Raw genomic sequence first — 19,636 nt, forward strand, 5'->3', positions numbered from 1 at the left:
TGATGTGACAAAGATCAAGTAATCTCAAACTGGTTTATTGAACCTGACCTTCACAGTTACCAGACATGAATCCAGAAGAGCACTTTTGGGTTGTGGTGGAACATAGATTTGCATCATGGATGTGAAGCTGACAAATCTGCAGCAATTATGTGATGCTATGTGATGTCAACATGGATCAAAATCACAGAGGGATGTTTACAATACCTTGTTGCATCTATTACACAAAACATTAAGGATTTTCTGAAGGCAAAATGGTTCAACCCAATACCAGTAAGGTGTACCTTATACAGTGGCCGGTTAGTGTACATTATAACTATTTAAATGGAAGCCAATATACAAGTTAAATATAAAAAAAAACCAATAAAAGTAAAACAGGGGCAAATATGTAAGCATAATGAAGAATAAAACCATAAGAGGAAGTGATTCATTTTTTAAATTAATGTTTTTATTTGTTGTTATAGATTAGCGTTTAGTAAAATCCCTTTTTCAAGTAACTCTTATAAATGTAAAATTTAAAGGTTGAAAGGATTTTTTGAATCATTTAGTTCAGGCCTGTATATTGGAGGGACCTAGTGTTTCTCTTTGACCAAATGACCGGCATTAATGCAGTTTCCAAATCCTTCCAATAAATATAATAGACACTTGGCCTCTCTCGCAGTTGTAGAGATGAATGGAGCACACCGTAATCCTCCCCTGCGACCTCCAGTTGTTCAATAAAATTTCACAACTGTCACCTTAAGGTCTAACCAATAACAACAAAATTTAATCAAATATAAGGTAGTGGATCAACTTGTCCCATATGCTTTGATTTGATTCTGTTTTGTTTGACATCGTGAAGAAACTGTTTTCCTGCTCTTTCACTTGGCAGAGTGGTTCGGCCATGAATGCATTACCCTTGTCTGGACCTGTGACACATTAACCTTGACAACACCAATGAAACAAAATGTTATCTGTTGACCGGGTCGTATCTCAAAGTGATGTCCCTCGCTGTCTCGCTCTGAATATTTGTTGGAAGATTTGTACATGAATCATCATTGCTTAGTTTAAAAAGATTCTTTATCTTTATGATTTACCATTAAAAGACATTTTCATTTATTTAGTTTGGTGAACGTTGATAGAAGTGGTTTGAATACTTTTTACATTTATCTTTGAAGTACTTTTATGAACTATTAACTGAATTTTCATCTTGTCTTAGTTGCATTTGGGTGGTAGCTATGCAGACTGAGCAGGAATTTGTGTGTGTGTGGAGGAGTTTGGGAAGCAGTCTGTTCGCACCCCAGCCAATCTACGTGTTCCTGAATGCCAGATGTGGACGTGTGTGCTGTATCAGTATCTGGCCAGAACCAGTTTTATTCAGTAGGACTTGTATTTGTGAAACTGTGTGTAGCCACACCCACGATGCTGTAACATCAGGGTTTCTTTTCTTTCTTTAATAAAAAGCTGTGAAACAGGGCAGCTCCTCTGAGATAATGGACTGTCTCTCCCTGGCCAGCCAAAGATAACTTTGACTCGCTTGTGTCTTCATTGCAGAAAAGGTTTCTCTGAGTTTATCAGCGCATCTAACTCTGACAATAATTTATGTGAGATGGGCTAAGAAAGCCAATAGAGCCAGTGCAAGTTCAGAGCCAATCATCTGCCAAAGTGTACATACAGCTCTTTCATGCATAAGGCTATTGGTTATATGCTGCGTTAGCCAGAAACTTGGCACTAGATTACAAATAGAATAGACAACAAGATGGACTGACTGTCCACACCCTTTAAGTGTTGATCCGGGGAGTGGGTGGAGCTGAGGGTAGCTGATGGATTGATAGGCCCCTTAGCTCTAGGCATCATTGCCATGCATATACCACACATGGACTGCAGGGAGTAATGCCTAATTATGCTCAATCTATCCATGTAAGAGAAATACAGAAATGTAGAATTGGCAGACTGACAGTCTTTTTAAATAGAGGATTTGTCTGTTACACCTTAATCCGTTAAGAAACTCTTCTGCAGCAACTGGAGCAAAGCCGATTTCAAGTCTGCAGATAACATCAGTGAGCATCAGGGAGATGGCAGCTCTCAGGGAGAAACAGCTTTGCTGATATGCAGATATTCTGTGAGTGTGTGCACACTCTGAGGATTACTCCTAAACTTTGATGAATATTGAAGAAATCCCATTTTAATGCTGGCTCTGGGCTCATGCATTTTCTGCCCTCATGAAGTTTAAAACAATCGTTTAGTACAGTTTTACTTGAACAAAATGTTTTAAGTAATGATTGCTGACTTTGAATGAGAGCTCTGCATAATAACAAAAATGGTAAGAAATAAAGTACTAAATACAGGGATTTCATCTGATGTGCATTTTGTTTCATCATAAAGTTTCCTTAAAGCGGTCTTATTTGCATTTGTTGACATTTTGGAAAATTGGGTCTAGGCATAGGGCAGTGAGAGATTCTCATGGTGTAATAATCTTGAATGAATTACACTGAAACGTCCAAATCCAAAAACATGAATACAAATTTTTCCAAATGCAAATGCCCCATAAACATTCCAGGCGTGGATTTTCCTTGTACTAACTGGCCATGGCAAATGCACGAGCAAAGCCTGCTGCACTCCTCCTTCAACCTAGGATCCATGTGTTGCAGCTACATGCATGCTGTGTCTCCTGTGTTGCATTTTGCCAACTTTTCCTCTGCTTGCTATGACCTCAGCAAAGAAGACAAAGGTGGTGTAGAGGTTCTTTCTCCCAGAGCAGTTAAAGAATTGTGCAATGTAGAGAAAACAGCAAATCTTCTGTGTGCAGCGTCATCCAAACGAACCTGTTGTCTCTGGCAGCAAAATACAATAACCATAAACATAACTATCTTATGGCACTTTTCCTGACATTTTCAAAGCGCCGGCAGAAGCAAGTATCTATGGAGCAGTTCTGTTTAATTGCTGTCTAGAGACAGTGACACCAGTGCTGCTGGCACTTCTAAAGAATGACCTGAGGGATGCCAGTGCTGGCGAAATATGTGGGCAGTGCATTGGTTTTCCGGACCTAGGATGAAGAGCACCCTGGTATGACTTCCCTGAAGTTATAATGGATTTGTCTCCATCATGCCAGCCATAGCTCCTTAAATAGGTTGTCCCACAGAAACTGTGTTCATTGTCTCCTTTATGTTTTGTTTTAGCAGTATTTCAACAAACACTGCTTCTCTTCATGTTATTTTGTTTTCACATACAAACTGTCAAGATACAAGTAGTTTCAACTGCTGAATGAATAGGCACCAGCCTATGTGTTGTAAAATTACCTTTTTAGATGAAAAAATAGCACTATACATACAATATACTGTTTTCTTTGACTAACATTGGTAGCAGAGGATGGTTAGTAACTACAGAGTTCCGCCAACGTTTGAAGAAGGAAAGCCTTACGAAAGCTGGAAGAATGAAGTCAACATTTGGACGAGAGTTACGGATTTGGAAAAAAAGAAACAAGCGCTTGCAGTCGCCCTGCGCTGTCTGGAAGAGCGCGGGACACGGCGATGGAAATTCCGGTAGACGACCTAAATAAAGACACTGGAATGATTATATTGTTCGCCAAACTAGATGACTTGTTCCTGAAAGAGGAAAAGGACAGGATCTATGAGGCGTACTCGGATTTTGATCGAATCATAAAAGAAGTTAACATGTCGATGGCGGACTATATTATTGATTTCGAGCAGCGTTACTCGCGCATAAAAAAATACAACATGGAGCTACCTGACGGAGTTTTGGCTTTTAAGCTTTTGGACACTGCATGTTTGGATATGATGGACAGACAGCTGGCTTTAACGGCATGCTCAGATGTAACATTTGCTTCTATGAAGTCCGCTTTGAAGAGAATATTTGGCGAAAGAAGAGAGCAGAGAGCGGCAGCAGAAGGCATTAGACAGGAGTCCGTGTTTGCAACGGAGCAATGGCGGCAAAAAGGCAAGTACTGGCGGCAAAGTCCCCATCAGAAAACTCCACAGCCCAACACACTGCAGCCCGGTACAAACCCGCTGGATAAGTACGGATGACGGTCGAAATGTGCAGTGTGCCAAAGAACTTTTCACTGGGTTAAAAACTGTCCGCACAAAGCTGATAGTGTTAAAATTGCGTGGAAGAGTGCAATTTAACTCTGTACACCAAAGAATCACCAACAGATGCCGAAATATTCATGACAGAATGTTTTGGCTCGGCAATAATTGACACTGCTTGCGCTAGGACAGTTTGTGGACAAGAGTGGCTGGACAACTACAGTACTGTATTACAAAAGAAAAGTGTGAAGAGTATGAAAGAGACAGAAATACAGAGTCACAGGCCCTTCAAGTTTGGAGATGGAAAAAATCGTCTACTCCATAAAAAAGGTAAAGATACCTGCTAAAATTGGCAACACAAAGTGTAATATAGAAACTGAAGTAGTACCTGCTGACATCCCGCTGCTTCTGAGTAAAACCTCATTAAAAAGGGCAGGGACCATTTTGGACATGGAAAGGGACAGTGCAGTGATGTTCAACCAGCCTGTCAAACTGGACTTTACTAGCTCAGGTCATTACTGCGTGAACATTGTGGACAGTGAAAATAGAAATGTTATTCACTCTGATAAGCTATTAGAAGCTACTGAGGAAGAAATACTGACTATAACAGACAAGATGAACACAAATAAAAAGATGAAAGTTCTGGAGAAACTTCATAAACAGTTTGGACACGCCTCTGCTGATAAAATATAGAGACTTTTGACTGGTTCTGGTAACAAGGACACAGAATACAACAGCCTACTGAAAAAGGTTGTGAACCAGTGTGATGTGTGTCAAAGATGTTGTAAGACCAAACCAAAACCTGCTGTCGGCTTACCATTGGCATCTACATACAATGAAACAGTTGCTGTAGATCTGCACGAACTTGAACCTGGGGTTTGGTACCTACACATTATTGACCAGTTCACCCGTTTCAGTGCTGGTAGTGTCTTAACCACAAAGAAGTCTTCAGAAATAGTCAAATGTTTTATCCATGATTGGATCAGTGTACATGGCCCACCACAAAAGTTGTTCAGTGATAATGATGGTGAATTTAATAACGAGGAAGTGAGAGACATGGCCGAGAACTTTAATATTGAAGTTAAGACAACACCCGCTTACAGTCCGTGGAGCAATGGACTGTTAGAGCGCCATAATCAAACTCTGACGGAGATCCTACTGAAAGTCAAAGCAAGTACTGGATGTGACTGGAGCATTGCCATGGACTGGGCCCTTATGGCAAAGAACTCTATGCAGAGTGTCCATGGATACAGCCCACATCAGCTGGTGTTCGGGCAGAATCCCAACCTACCCTCTGTATTAATAGACAAAGCTCCAGCTCTAGAGGGCACCACCAAGAGCGAATGGATTGCCAAGCATATTTCAGCCCTGCATGCTGCATGACAGGCTTTTACAGAAGCGGAATGTTCAGAAAGGATACGCAGAGCACTAAAGAAGCAGCTGCGACCCATAGACAAGCGATATGAAACAGACAAAGTCTTTTACAAAAGAGTGGATTGTCCAGAATGGAAAGGACCAGGAGTGGTGATTGGTCAAGATGGTGCAGTCGTTTTTGTAAGACACGGAGGCACCTGTGTCAGAGTGCATCAACTCAGATTGAGAAAAGTTACTCACGAGAATGAAGAACCTCAGATTACCTGCAATGAGGAGAACATTCAAGGACAACATACAGTGGACATCATTCAAGAGAATGTAGGAGAAGAGACTATTGCAGTAAATCCTGAGAATCATCCTTTGCCTGCTCCTGTAAATGCAGAGGCAGAGAGACAGCACACTGGGATCACCATCATAAAGACAGGTCAAATTGTGACATTCAGAAATGCAGAGGGTGTCTCACATAAAGCTGAAGTGTTGGGGCGTGCTGGCAAAGCAACTGGGAAATACAAGAACTGGTTTAACTTGGAGCTGTTGGAGCCGGCAGAAGTGGCTGGCAACAGTGAATCATCTGATATGTCACAGTTGGAGGATTTTCAAGTCCAGGCAGATGCTGAGGATATGGATACACACGAGGATGTTTTTGTGAGTAATGACATGTCGTTTGATGAAGCAAAGAAAAATGAAATAATAAGCTGGAAACAAAACCAAGTGTTTGAAGAAATTGAGGACAAAGGACAAAAGTGTGTCTCCACTCGTTGGGTGTGCACTCTGAAAGAAACTGAAAATGGTATAATACCTAAAGCAAGACTTGTTGCACGAGGATTTGAGGAGCTACAAGTTTCTGACATACAAAAGGACTCTCCAACCTGTGCCTCAGAGTCACTGAGACTCCTAGTGGCAGTTATATGTCAAAAACATTGGGAACTTCACTCTATGGACATTAAATCTGCCTTTTTACAAGGAATGCAACTGTCCAGAGACATTTTTATCAAACCTCCTCCAGAGGCCAAGAGCACAGGTGTGCTTTGGAAAATAAAAAAATGTGTGTATGGTTTAGCTGATGCTTCACTGTATTGGTATAACAGGGTAAAAAGCATCATGATTGAAGCAGGAGGCATTATGTCTAAGGTTGATCCTGCAGTTTTCTATTGGCTGGATGAGTTAAAAAATGTAACTGGTGTACTTGCTTGTCATGTTGATGATTTTATATGGGGTGGATCACACGTTTTCAGAGTCAGTCATACCTCACCTGAGGTCAAAGTTTAATGTCGGTCGTGAAGCACATAATAGCTTTTCCTATGTGGGGGTAGATCTTGTCACTGAAGGAAAGAAGGTACAAATACACCAAGAAACATACATTCAGCACTTGGAGTCCATACACCTCTCACCCTCACGAGCAGCAGAGTCAGCTTCACCTCTCACCGAAAAGGAGACAGAGCAGCTCAGATCTAAGATAGGCCAACTTCTGTGGGTGGCGAGACAGAGTAGGCCTGATGTCATGTTTGATGCTAGTAATTTAGCATCTCGTCTCAAACATGCTACAGTACAGACCATTAATGAAGCAAACAGAGTTGTGTGTAAGCTCAAGGCCAAGTCAGTTGAATTGAATTTTCAACATATTGGGGAAGACAGTAACTTAAAGATGGTTACATTTACTGAGGCATCTTTTGGAAATCTTTCAGATGGGGGCACTCAAGGCGGGCACTTCATTGTTTTGATGGGTGACAATGGGCAGTTCTCTCCCATTTCATGGCAGTCAAAGAGAATTAAGATAATTGTCAGAAGCACTCTGGCAGGTGAAACACTTGCTATGTCTGAGGAGATTGATAATGCCATTTTTCTTTCCACACTCTTTTCTGAACTCAGTACTGGTAGTACTGCATGTCCTCCACCTATAATCTGGTGGAGGACTCTCTTGTTGATGCACTTAGGTCAACTAAGTCTGTTGCAGAGAAAAGGTTACGGCTGGAAATCAGTTCAATTAAAGAGCTGATTCAAACTAAGAGAGTTCATCAAGTGTTGTGGTCTCAAACAAAAGACCAACTTGCAGACTGCTTGACAAAGAAAGGAGCATCCACAACCTCACTTCTTAAGGCTCTTTATGAAGGCCTTTGGAAAATTCAATAAATTAATTCACAAGATGTTTCACATTCTATCAGGTTGAAACTGTTCTAACAAAGATCTTTAACGGCTGTGTTTTCTCATGAGTCTTAAAAATGTAAGTATCTTTGTTTTTGTTTTGTTTGTTTTTTTCTTTTTTTAGAAAAGGTGGGAGATTGTTAATCCTTTGTTTGGTTCGTATTACATGTTCATCCGCTAGGGGCACTGTGGGGGGTTGTGGGAAGGGTGTGAAGGGGGAGCTACTGGAGGTAGCCGTGTCGGAGTTGTTCTGGAGGAATGCTCATGGCGGAATAAAGTTACGAAAGGATAAACAAGTTGTTTTCTTTGACTAACAATACATACATAATACATACTATACAATAATAAAAAAAAAAAACTCATTATGTAATGCCACATTGTTCATATTGATCAGTTTTTTACCTTTAGAAATATGTTTCTTTTCCTCCTGACTGATGGTAAACTATCTTTGAATTGCACTTTGGTTTGGACCTAATTGGGCTTGGTATGTTGTTGATACATGTGGAATATTGAAATATATGTGGTGAATATTTGTTTTGGTATCAGCTGGCCTTATATTTATATTTATTATGTGCAATTACAATCACAGGATTCTCCAAGTGAGCAAGCAGAGACAAGTGGTACAAATAATGAAGCAAAGTGGGCTAATCTCTTTCACAGATTTTCTTCTCCAGCAGCATTCTTCCACATTTTGTCAAGGCTTTCATATCGTGAAATTTTAAAGCGATTTGAACGTCGTCTGCCATACCAGCTTACCTTATCAGCAAAGCTAACCTTGCAACCTGGCAATCTCTTCATTTGAAATTATAAAATGACTCCTAGACATGCAGCATGTTTTTTTTTTTTTCTGCTGACTCCAACATGCAGACTGAAAAACGTACACAAGACGGCAGAGTATGCGGTGGCCGGACAATCAGGGCTATGGAGTGTGCTGCAGAATGCAAATTAATTCAAAGGTCAGTAAAATCTGGATCAATGCAGAGTAACACACAAGCTATATATTGACGGGAGGTCAAACTGAAATTTTAGATCTGGTCTAGAGGACAAGGTGGGGTGAGTTGCACTTTAAGCTAAAGATGTGAACACTGCTCTCAAGAAAGAATACCACCAAAAAACTAAAAGGCATGGAGTGAGAAAGAAAATAAAAAACGCTCCCTTTGATTATTCATTGCTAAAGGTTTATATCCTGCACTGAACTGCCCCCAATATACTCTTATGGTCAGATCATTTATTTTGAATAAATGGCAGAGACAGTGACAGCTGAGAACATTTACTTCTGTTTGTTAGGTCATCAGTTATACTGCAGGAGTGAGCCGGGTTGATAGTTATTCTACAAAACACCAGAATAGCAGAGGCTGGTTCTGAGAAGAAGCTCGTGATCAGAGAAATGATGGCAGTAAAAAAATAACAAGAGCTTTTAAGAATATTTTTGTACCTGACGTCAGGAAGAAGGCTGAGGAAAAGGAGGAAGACCCACAAGCCAAAGTCTGGTGATTTAGGTTCCCTCTGCAGAGCAGCCATATTAGTTCAGAAAATAGGCTCCTGTAGAGAAAAGAGAAGAAGATCAAGAAGACTGGCAATCGGCTGCTGGGGTTTAAGCACAATAATCTAACCGTTTGTAACTAAACACATGAATATAGGTAGGAAAAAGAAAGGTTTATTTGTTATTTGTGCATTGAAGTCTCAGATGCAGCATGATACATTTCCCAGCCTTGAATCAGTAATTTTAGTTATATGATTGAAATACTGTAGTTGGTTGGATTGTATGCAGACAATCTTTTTTTTTTCTTTTATAGCAGAATATTCTGCTGAATTTAGTTAGTAATACAAATCTAAAATGTAATTTAGGCCCATATAATGTTTATTAGCTTTAATGTGGCACTAAAAATTCACATTTCCTTTTTGTTTAACAGAGGCAGAGAAGAGGAGAACCACAATCTTTGCTTTCTCTTACTGTTGATCGAACAAGTTAGATCTTTGTTACAAGCTATGCAGTAAAGATAAATCTGTGAATAATGTCCGAACGTAATGACCTGATTGTCCTTATTGCTCTGTAGTCATCAAGTGATTTAAAGACATTAAGTTTGACCACATATTTCCCAGCCATCAGAAAATGGAATGACTATGGCACAACTGCAAACTTACCAAGACATGGCCGGCCTCCTAAACCAAGGGTGTCAAAACTCCAGTCCTTAAAGAAGTTAATTATCTTTGAAAGGGAAGCACACAATATTGTCCTACATATTTCGGTCTGGTAAACAAAAAATGTTATTATGATGATTTTGCTGATACTGAAGTCCAATAACAGAGATCCTGGCTGTAAAGGTCAAACATGTATCTTGAAATCTGAATGTGTTTTTTTTTTTTAAACTGAATGTTTTTTCTGTGTTGATGCCTTGGCGTTGGCTTTAGCTCCTCACAAATACAAGCACAGAGCAGCCGGTTAAGTTATGGACAAGAAAGTGCAACAAAATCTGCAAATAACAGAGACAATATAAGCAATTTGTCAAACACCTGCTGAGCAAGGAGAATACTAATAGGAAAGAAATACAGTGACACGCCCGCATAATGCTGCATGATGGATGCACTGACACTACTAGAGTTCTGTACATGAATCGAAGAATTGGGATACAAATATAGCTTGGATATGACAAACATTTCTTGCTATAAAAACATTGCAGTCCCATTTAGAAAAATGTTCATCTTAGTTGTGGCTCTGCCTTGCAATATGAATCAAGCCTCACACAGAATTATGGCAAGAATGCAGCCATCACCAGTTTTACACAACACCTGAATCAATTGGGGTCTATCATTTTGCTTTTGTGCCACCTTCAAATGTTTCAGTAAATAAATGTAGCTGTTTGTTTTAACTGTTGTCCACAGGCAAAAAGCAGCAAGAACATAGTACCACCTCAGTGCACAAAAAGACTAAAAAAACCCTTAAAAATGCAGCAGGTATAATGAACTGGCATAGTTACTGATAAAAAGTACATGTCTCAGTGATGCAACACAACTGGCTCTAGTTCATTTTTAATGCACACAAAAATCAATATGTATAGTTCTACATGTGGACCATATGTCACCTCAAATGTCACTTAATGATTTTTGTTCTGCCTTGCACATGTATTCACACCATTCAAAACGTTTTACATGTAATTTTACAACTGAGGATTTTAACGTATTTTATTTGGCTTTTAGGCAATAAACCAACTGGACATAATAATGTGCATTTAGCTGTCCTGAGTAAATACATTAAAGAATCAGTTTTTGCTCAAAATACAGCAAAGTAAGGGGCAGGGATTAATGCAATCCATTCTTCTTTGAAAAATTGCGCAGAATCCACACCACCATGGACAACCTGTGAGTGCATGACTAATAATTGTCCTGTCACCAGATTTTTCCCACCTGAGCTGTGGATTGCTGCAGCTTCTCCAGAGTTACAACGGGCCCCTTTGCTGCTTCTCTAAGTGAAGGTCTCTTTGTTTGAGCTGTCAGTTTAAGTCAGTGGTGTCCAAAGTCGGACCTCAAGGGCTTGTGTCCTAAATGTTTTAGATGTCAACCAGGGTCAACAGACCTGAATTAAATGATTGGTTCATTACCAGGCCTCTTCATAGCTTGGAAACATGTTGAGGAGGTAAATTAGCCATTTAAATTAGCCATGATGGAACAAAGACACATCCTGCAGGACAGCAGCTTTTGATCAAGCTCACCAAAGGCTAGTATTAACACAAGACTAAAACTCATTCCTTTGCTTTTATCAAACATCTTTTTTCTTTCTTAATTGCACATAATGCTTATTGTCATTGCTCATACCCGTTAGAGAGAACCTTTTTGCATATAGTAGATCTACAAACATAAATCAAAACCCTGTGCCAACATTTTCTAAATCCACCTGTTTGAAGTGGATTTCTTAATTATTGAATACGGCATGTAAATCCACTTTATTGTACATATTGTTATCAGAGTACATTACATATTCATACATTTACCTGAGTCCAGGTGTCACAGTGTGTGTTTTTGGTTTGATATTTGTTTACGTTTTAGTCAGGTGTTTTTGCTGTTTTAAGTATGGTTAGTTTTGAGTCCTCGTTTCTGGTGTCTTATTTCTAGGTTCTGTTCTGTTTACTGTGTTCTTAGATCAGTTATCTCCCTGTGTTCTGGTCCCTTGGTTTTGTTTACTGTTTGTCTTGTCGGACTTCTCATATTCTCGTTATCCCTATCTGGTTCACCTGCCCCTCTTGTCTTCCCACATGCCTGCTCCACACCTGTGTCTGTTTTCCCCTGATTATCTGCCCTATTGTTCCATGCCTACCTTCGTCTGTATTTAAGTTCGTCTTTGTCCTTTGTCTCACGCGGTGTCTAATTTGGTTTGATCTAAGTTAGTCCATTTAGTCGGTCTGTTCCAACTGTTGAGGTTTATCCTGCGATCCAGAAACCAGGACTTTTTTTGATGAACTTGTTACCTTGGATCTTTTGTGAAACACGCATTGGCAGTTGTAAGTTGGCTCGCTTTATTAAATGGTGACATTCTCTCCAACAATCTCCGCTCGTCCTGCAATCCTGGTCCAGCAGTAAGATTGAATGATTGATGAAACCAGGCCATCATTATAGCTACAGAACATTAAACCCACGGCAGTCACACCATCACAGAAACGGAGGAACAGGTGCCTTTCTTGTTTCCCTCCACCTTCAATTTCACCATGTTGCACAGTGACTGCTTTTCTCACACATGAATTATTATTAATTATTACAAGAAGGTTGCAGCCCAGCAGTTTACTGAAAAACTAAATGACCCCTCATTAAAAAAGGAATGGGCTCAGAAATTGCTCTACCTAATTACGGATGCGGATAAAAAACAATGAGGGAGAGAAAGCATGCTGACTGAGGACTGCACAAACATACACACACGTGTAGCAGCTGTGTCATACTTAAAAGGCTTCAATTGTGTGTTTGAGATCCAGATCTTTTTTTTTTTTTTTTCGGCCACTGTGTTGAAAAAGGATCAAACAGTTTCCACATGGGAATGGGTGAACTCTTTGTTATAGCACAGCTCCAATCATCACAGGAGGAGTAAACAAATGAACTGCTGTGAAGCAGTTTCAGTTCAGGGATGCTGCAACTGGTTACCTCTTGTCACCGAACTGATGAGTATTTATTTTAAAAGTGCTTTCTAAGCACCATGTTATACGAAGCTCTACTTTTATGAAATCTTTGCCATAAAAGTAATGGAGACATAATGAATTATTTCTCATTAAAATATAAACAAGCCATTTAATATTCACGTATAAGAGTGTAATGAGATCTGATGGTATAAGTTCTCATACTAATATGTCTGTCTCATAGAGTGCTAACCAGTTGATTACTTATTCTGGTGAAGTAATTGTAAGTTATTATTATTGGCCCAGGATATGAATGTGTATGCTTTTAGTCTGACAGCCTGTATCACGTTGCAGACGGTTTCGACTTTTAAAGACTTCTCATCGGTGTGCCTGACAACAGATAAGATATGAATTATTTGTAAGCACTGTGAGAGTACGGCGACTGGCCAACTGTTAGCTGCTAAAGATGCTGAAGTTAACTTTGGCTTTTTGGAGCATTCTATCAGTGCTAAGACAAAGGGGTATTTCACTGTTAAGAGTAAAGAATGTACTTGATCATATCTAGGTAACACTTCAAATGATCAAACTGAAATGGATAATTCTTCACTGATGCCTGATTCGTATGGGAAGATTTCAAAATTGTCGGTTGATTTTCAAAACCTGAGAGACCCCACGCATGACAATACAAAATCGCAGGTATAACAGGTTTGGTCCTACAGTGGATGGTGTACAACCACACGGCAAGCACAGCACACCACAGATGAACAGATTTCACTCATGAACAATCAGATGTCAGACGGGAAATCTCACGAAACCTCTCGAGATCAAACGTGAGCTCAGAGTAAATAAACATGACTGACAAGGAAGAAGCAGTGGACTAATGTGGACTAATGTGGACTAATTTTAACTAATTTTGACACTAGGATATGGAGGTGAGTTGTGTTTTTCTTTCCCGGGAAACGTTGCTACACACTGTATTTAGATTGTTCTCTGTTCTGATATTTCATTGAGCTTTTCTCTATTTTGGATTCCCCTCCATGTCTCTGTCACCTCGCTTTCTGATTGGCTATAAGTCACATTAAACAGGTTAATTTGTCCTTGAGGAACAACCCACACACTAGGATATTGGGCCAAGACAATCCAACATGTTGAATATCCCCAATTTAAGGTCGAGGCGGTCCTGACTTCCTTCCTAGCAGACTAGATCACTCTTAACACACCACACACAGCAGAAATATCTCATAATGGTATTATCTTTAGATCCATGACGATAATCGTGGCATCCTTAAGATTGTTGCAAGGGGAAGATCAGGTCAAAAATTGGCATCTTGCTGTGTGAACCAAGCATAAGCAGAGATTTATGAAACCCCTAATTCTATATGTGAAAAGCTAAAAGGTGCTTTTTTAAAAGGCTTTTTTTGGCATTAGGACTACCTGAGAGCTATACAGGCATAAAAAAATGCAATACACAGACTAGCCAAACATGGATTGAATTATTCCACACCAATTACATTCTTTAAAACACAGCCTGTGATTGGTGGAACTTTAACTATATTTGTTGAAAAATAGAGATTCTTGCTTTTCCAAAAAATATTGCTAAAATTTCATTTCATCTCATCTTGTTGGCCAGATATACCGATACACCCCTACTCATGTAAAATAATAAAATCATTGTAATGAGTCTAAGACAGGCTTTAGGATTAACCAACCATTTTTTGTCTGTAGTACTGTTTTATTTTCCTAAGGTCCCTTTCAAGGTCTAGTCCCCCAATTGTCTAATATTCTAAAATGTGTCCACTGGAGTTCGGGCAGCTTTAACTTCCAACTACTTTAAGCATCAAGTAAATGTGTCTGGGATGTAGGGAACAAGGAATTTCAGAAGGTTTGGGTGAATGTTAGCGTGAAAGTTCTGTGAGAGCGAATACTTCTTTGCTTTACACTGTTTTTGTACCTCTACATTAGACAAACACTAGACACTTCTAGTACAACACATTTTTCCTTTATCAGAATCAGAATCAGAATCAGCTTTATTGCCAAGTTCGTACATACAAACAAGGAATTTGACTCTGGTACACTTTGCTCTTTTGTTCTGTTTTTGTATTACAGAATATACAAATTTACAATTTACAAAGTACAATATACACATATCTAATAAAAATGGTGCATTTGCAACATCTGTATGCTGTTGTTTTATACTCTATTGAATGTTCATCAGAGCAGCAGCCTGGGGGAAGAAACTGTCTCTGTGGCGGCTGGTTTTAGTAAACAGTGCTCTGTAGCGGCGGCCTGAAGGTAAAACTCTAAACAGTTTATGTGCAGGGTGTGTGGGGTCGGCAGAGATTTTGGCTCTTTTCTAGACCCTAGACCTGTATAAGTCCTGGATGGAGGGAAGGTCAGCCCTGATTATTCTCTCTGCAGTCCTGATTATTTGTTGCAGTCTGTTCTCCGAAAGTCCACCACCATTTCCACAGTCTTGAGTGGGTTCAGTTCAAGGTAGTTCTGACCGCACCAGTGTACCAGCCGATCCACCTGCTGTCTGTATACAGACTCATCACCGTCCTGGATCAGTCCAATGACAGTGGAAGTCATCTGCAAACTTAAGGAGTTTCACGGACGAGTCCGATGAGGTGCAGTCATTTGTGTAGAGGGAGAAGGGGAGTGGGGATAGAACACACCCCTGGGGGGCACCAGTATTTATTGATCTGGATCGGGAGAAGATGTTCCCCAGTCTCACCTGCTGCTGTCGGTCTGTCAGGAAGCTGTTGATCCACTATACTACTAACCTTAAGCAAGCTATGTCAGTTCTTATGGATCTTTACAGATTTAGAAGCTACCTAAATAAATTTAACTGAACTAAAAAGTTGCTTCCTGGGAAAGAATGCCAACACTTTCAATCTGCCCTCTTATCCTTGAAACTGCAAACACTCAGCTCAGTGCGAGTTCTGCAATCACCAAAACTCTGCTGCTGCTCTATGGTTATTTCTGGAAAGTGCCTCAGCAGGAGCCCCATAACATATAGCAACTGAACTACAGAGCACCACCCACTAAGTCCCTTCTACTGATTCAATCAAGCAGACCATTCAGCATTAGCTCCTGCCTTATGTACCTCAAACCTTCACCTAATGTGTCAATTTGAACGGCTGTGACAACCTCATGTTTGAAAACCCTGAAGAAAACTAGGTTTTATTGACAAAATTAATTATATTAAAGTAAATTAGAGACCAGAAAATATATTTTTTTTCCTAGTGGGTAAATAGCCATAAAATATGCTGTGATTGACCAAGTTTGAAATTCTGCAGTAAATTAGTCAGTAGAAACTGAATATGTTTCATGCTACTAATATTGTTCAGCAGTCATATTTATCTAACACATTCACAACCTTAAATGAGCTGAAATATAAATCAGAAAAGGCAGAACATAAAATATATTAACTGCTTTGTCTTATTTTTTCCATTTCATGTCATATGAACCAAATGAATGGTATGTCTTACATCTACAGTCTGAATTCATTGGTTGGTAGAAGTAAATTAATTTCAGGACTGCAACAAACCCTTCCTACAACAACAAAAAGTGCAGTGTCAGGCTTGTATAGATGATATACAACAACGCTATTTGAAACAAGTTATAAACATATATATCATATATAATTTAGCATAAAGTTGTGTTCATGAATAGCAGTTTTTGTCTTCCTCTCCAGTGGTACACCCTCAAACCGTACTACTTAATATATCGTGTGATTGTAATAATATAGCAAAAATAGCTGCATAAATCCACATTTTCCTCACCTTTCTCATCTTTGACTATGAGGCTTCTAACCCTATGTGACCTTTAACATCTCTGCCACTATTGTCTTTGTCAGGTTTGGAAATCTACTGCAGTTACCAGTGGTGGTTTTTAATATGAGCCATATGGGCAGTTGCCCAGGGTGACATTAGAAAGGGAAGCACGCTATCATGTTTATCGATCAGTTGCACACTAAGAAAATGTTCTATTGCTTTTATGCATGTGTAGTCAATGGACACGTACAGCTCAAAATAGGAAGATTAGGTTGTTTTATTCTGTCCCAGAATCTTAGATGACTTCCTGCAATTTGATTGATGTTGCAGAAGGAGGGGCCCGCCCAGGACACCATTCATGCAACAACCACCACTTGCTGTGAGACTCCATCTAACAGGCAGAATATTGTATTGGCATGCAAAGTGTGAATTTATAACACAATTATGGAATGTAATATCTCACCCTGCATTCCACAAAGTTCTTTATTTACACACATAGTGAAACTGCGAGTGATATATTTACTGTATATTGGGCAGCCCAACAGCGGAACTTAAAACCAATTTCACAAAGACCCGCTGTTTTTGTACAGCTAATAAAATTGTAAAAGAATATTAGAAAGTCTTCATCAAGTTGAGAAACACATAATGACCAGAGACAAAAAGGGGCATCCTGACTGTTATCTGTACAAAAGCCAATCTGTGTGATGGTATGGTAATGGATCAGCACCCTTGGCAAAGAAAATTTATTCTTCTGTGATGGAAGCATTAATTCCTAAATGTACACTGAGATTTTACAGCAACATATGCTGCCAACAAGAAAACATCATTTTTCAGGACATCAATACATTTTTCTAAAAGACAGTGTCAAAGCACAGGCTGCACACATTACAAAGGCTTTGTGAAAGACAAAGGAGAAAGCACTGGACTGATCTGCCTGCAAATGAAAAACATGAAATGGAAAAAGTGGCAATGACCCCACACTGTTCCACCCCATAGGAAGGATGTAAAACCCTTCACCCCTTGCAGATTGCTTTTCAGAGTTATGAGAGAGTATGGCAACAATAAAAGCTTAGATGCATACTGACATTGTATAAAAACTTTAAGCAATATAAATGAAATTAGGTTGACAAAACAGGAAAGATGTTGAGCTCAGTCTGCAATGAAATAGAAGTAAATTACAACATCACAGTTTGGGTTTGTTCTTTGCTTCCTTTTTTCAGACTTCCACAAGATTTCAACATTAAGATGTTAACCAGGATTCAGATATATTCTCATTCATTTGTTCACTTGAATTCACTCAAAACTAGGTTGCTTAAATTAAAGCATAAAGAGCAAAACTACAGCCAGATGAACAGAGCCTAGTGCATGCAAATTAGCTGAAATGTTACTTTTTATAATTTCCGCCTTCATCTCCCTTTCAACAGATGTCACGCTTAAGGGTAAACCAACTCCCAAACTGTGTCAAATTACACCAATCATGTGCTGCCTAACAAATGCAAGTAAACGGATAGCTTTGTTTTTCCCCCACTGATTTTCGATTTACAGACTCTCCCATTTCTCTGTTTCCTTTGTTCTTCATTTAGCAGAGGGTCCTGTTGTTTCAACTAATTATCCATCAGCAACCATTAAACAATGGGAACTATCTTTATGTTTCCAATAAATCTGCAAGATGTCCTCTGGTCCCACGAAGATAATTTTCTTCCTCTACAATGTCTGCTTAAAAATTGGGATTGCTAATTTTCTATATTCAAGTCACTTCCCTTCATTCTTATCATTGATTATGTGACATTTTAAAGACTTTAAAGGTCCAGAGTAAATTTGTACTGACGAAAAGACTTCAGTATATTTTATTTGGCCCTTTGTGTCGTTAACTAACAAAGAAAAGTGCTATTTTGCTATAACCCCTCAAACTCTAATACCGCCAAATATAATCTACAGAATATAATGTACAGAAAGCAATTGCATGTGGAAGTCACCTAATTAATGAATAAAGTCTTATTCTGTGTAATCTGTTCTACACATCTGAACAAAAAGGAAGTTAAAAGAAGTCCTGTTTAGAATTTATCACAGGCCATGCAGAGGACTATACAAACCAATAGGTGTGGCAGGAAAAGTAACACTGAACATCACTCTGAAAACACCATCAAACATGGTATTAGAGGGACAGAGTAATATACAAGGCAATCTGTGAATGTCCCTCCCCTTTGCTTTGATGACCCTAAATGAAATCTAGTGCAACCATAGCAAATTATCTTCAGACATTCCCTGATTGGTTGAAAGAGTCAATGTGAGTGATAATTTAATGTCAATTCAGGTCCAACTGGTCTGTAAAGTCCTCAGAGGTTTGTTAGATAATATTAGTGAACAAACAGTATCATGAAGACCAAGAGACACAAGCAAACAGGTCAGGGAAGAGGTTACAGACAATTGAAAACCTGCACATCTACCAAGATATGGCCATCCTCCTAAACCGACAGGCCATGAAAGAAGATCCTTAATCCGAGAAGTAGCCAAGAAGTCTATGGTAACTCTGGAGGAGCTGCAGGGATGTAAATCACACTTTTATGCCCTACGTTGTGTTGGTCTATAATATGAAATCCTGATAACGTTCACTGAAGTTTGTACTGTAACAGAATCTGGAAAAGTTTGAGAAGCATGAATACTTTTGCTATGCACTCTACAAACAAAAAGCCAACAAATGTGCTGCTTGGCAACCAGGAACTGGAGTTTCAGAGGGACAAATAAAAAAGTAAAGATTTATGTATTTTCTTAAGCCCTCTGTAAAAACAATAATCATGTCCTACAGCATTTGTGTTCTGTGATGTTATTTTATTTCATGTTTCCCATCAAGCTATAATTAGAGCTAGTGTACAAAACGCTGTTACCAGGTGGCAGCGAATCATTTCTACATATTAAAAACATAGACAGGCCAAATAGACTGCTTGCAGCTCTATACAATGTAGCTGATTTACTCATTCCTGTCATGCAAATGAGGGGCTCAGTGATCCCTAGGGCTCCTTGGATTATGCTTGAAACAGAGAACACGAAGCGACAGAGTAAAAAAAAAAAAGAAAAAGAAACTGACGCTTTTGTTGGGAAATTATAAATAGCTTGCCTCAGGTGACAGTAGACCTAAAGCCTGCTCCATTTCCAGTTCTAACATTTGTTTTCAGTTCGGCTGTCAGTTCTTTTATATGTGGGGAAAAAGTAAGCGATGACTGAT

At 39.3% G+C, this 19,636-nt stretch overlaps 1 protein-coding gene across 1 annotated transcript in view; it reads right to left on the minus strand.

Annotated features, from left to right (window-relative positions):
* The window catches only part of gabra3 (gamma-aminobutyric acid type A receptor subunit alpha3), a 165,392-nt gene that overhangs the window by 104,341 nt on the left and 41,415 nt on the right, over nucleotides 1–19,636 (minus strand). Inside the window, exon 2 of the mRNA XM_047380092.1 lies at nucleotides 8,974–9,080. Coding sequence (XP_047236048.1) covers nucleotides 8,974–9,059 — 86 coding nt within the window. The 5' untranslated portion in view covers nucleotides 9,060–9,080. The remainder of the gene's footprint in view (nucleotides 1–8,973; nucleotides 9,081–19,636) is intronic.

This window comes from Girardinichthys multiradiatus, chromosome 11 (genome assembly GCF_021462225.1).
Source record: "Girardinichthys multiradiatus isolate DD_20200921_A chromosome 11, DD_fGirMul_XY1, whole genome shotgun sequence".
NCBI classification, from domain to species: Eukaryota; Metazoa; Chordata; class Actinopteri; order Cyprinodontiformes; family Goodeidae; genus Girardinichthys; species Girardinichthys multiradiatus.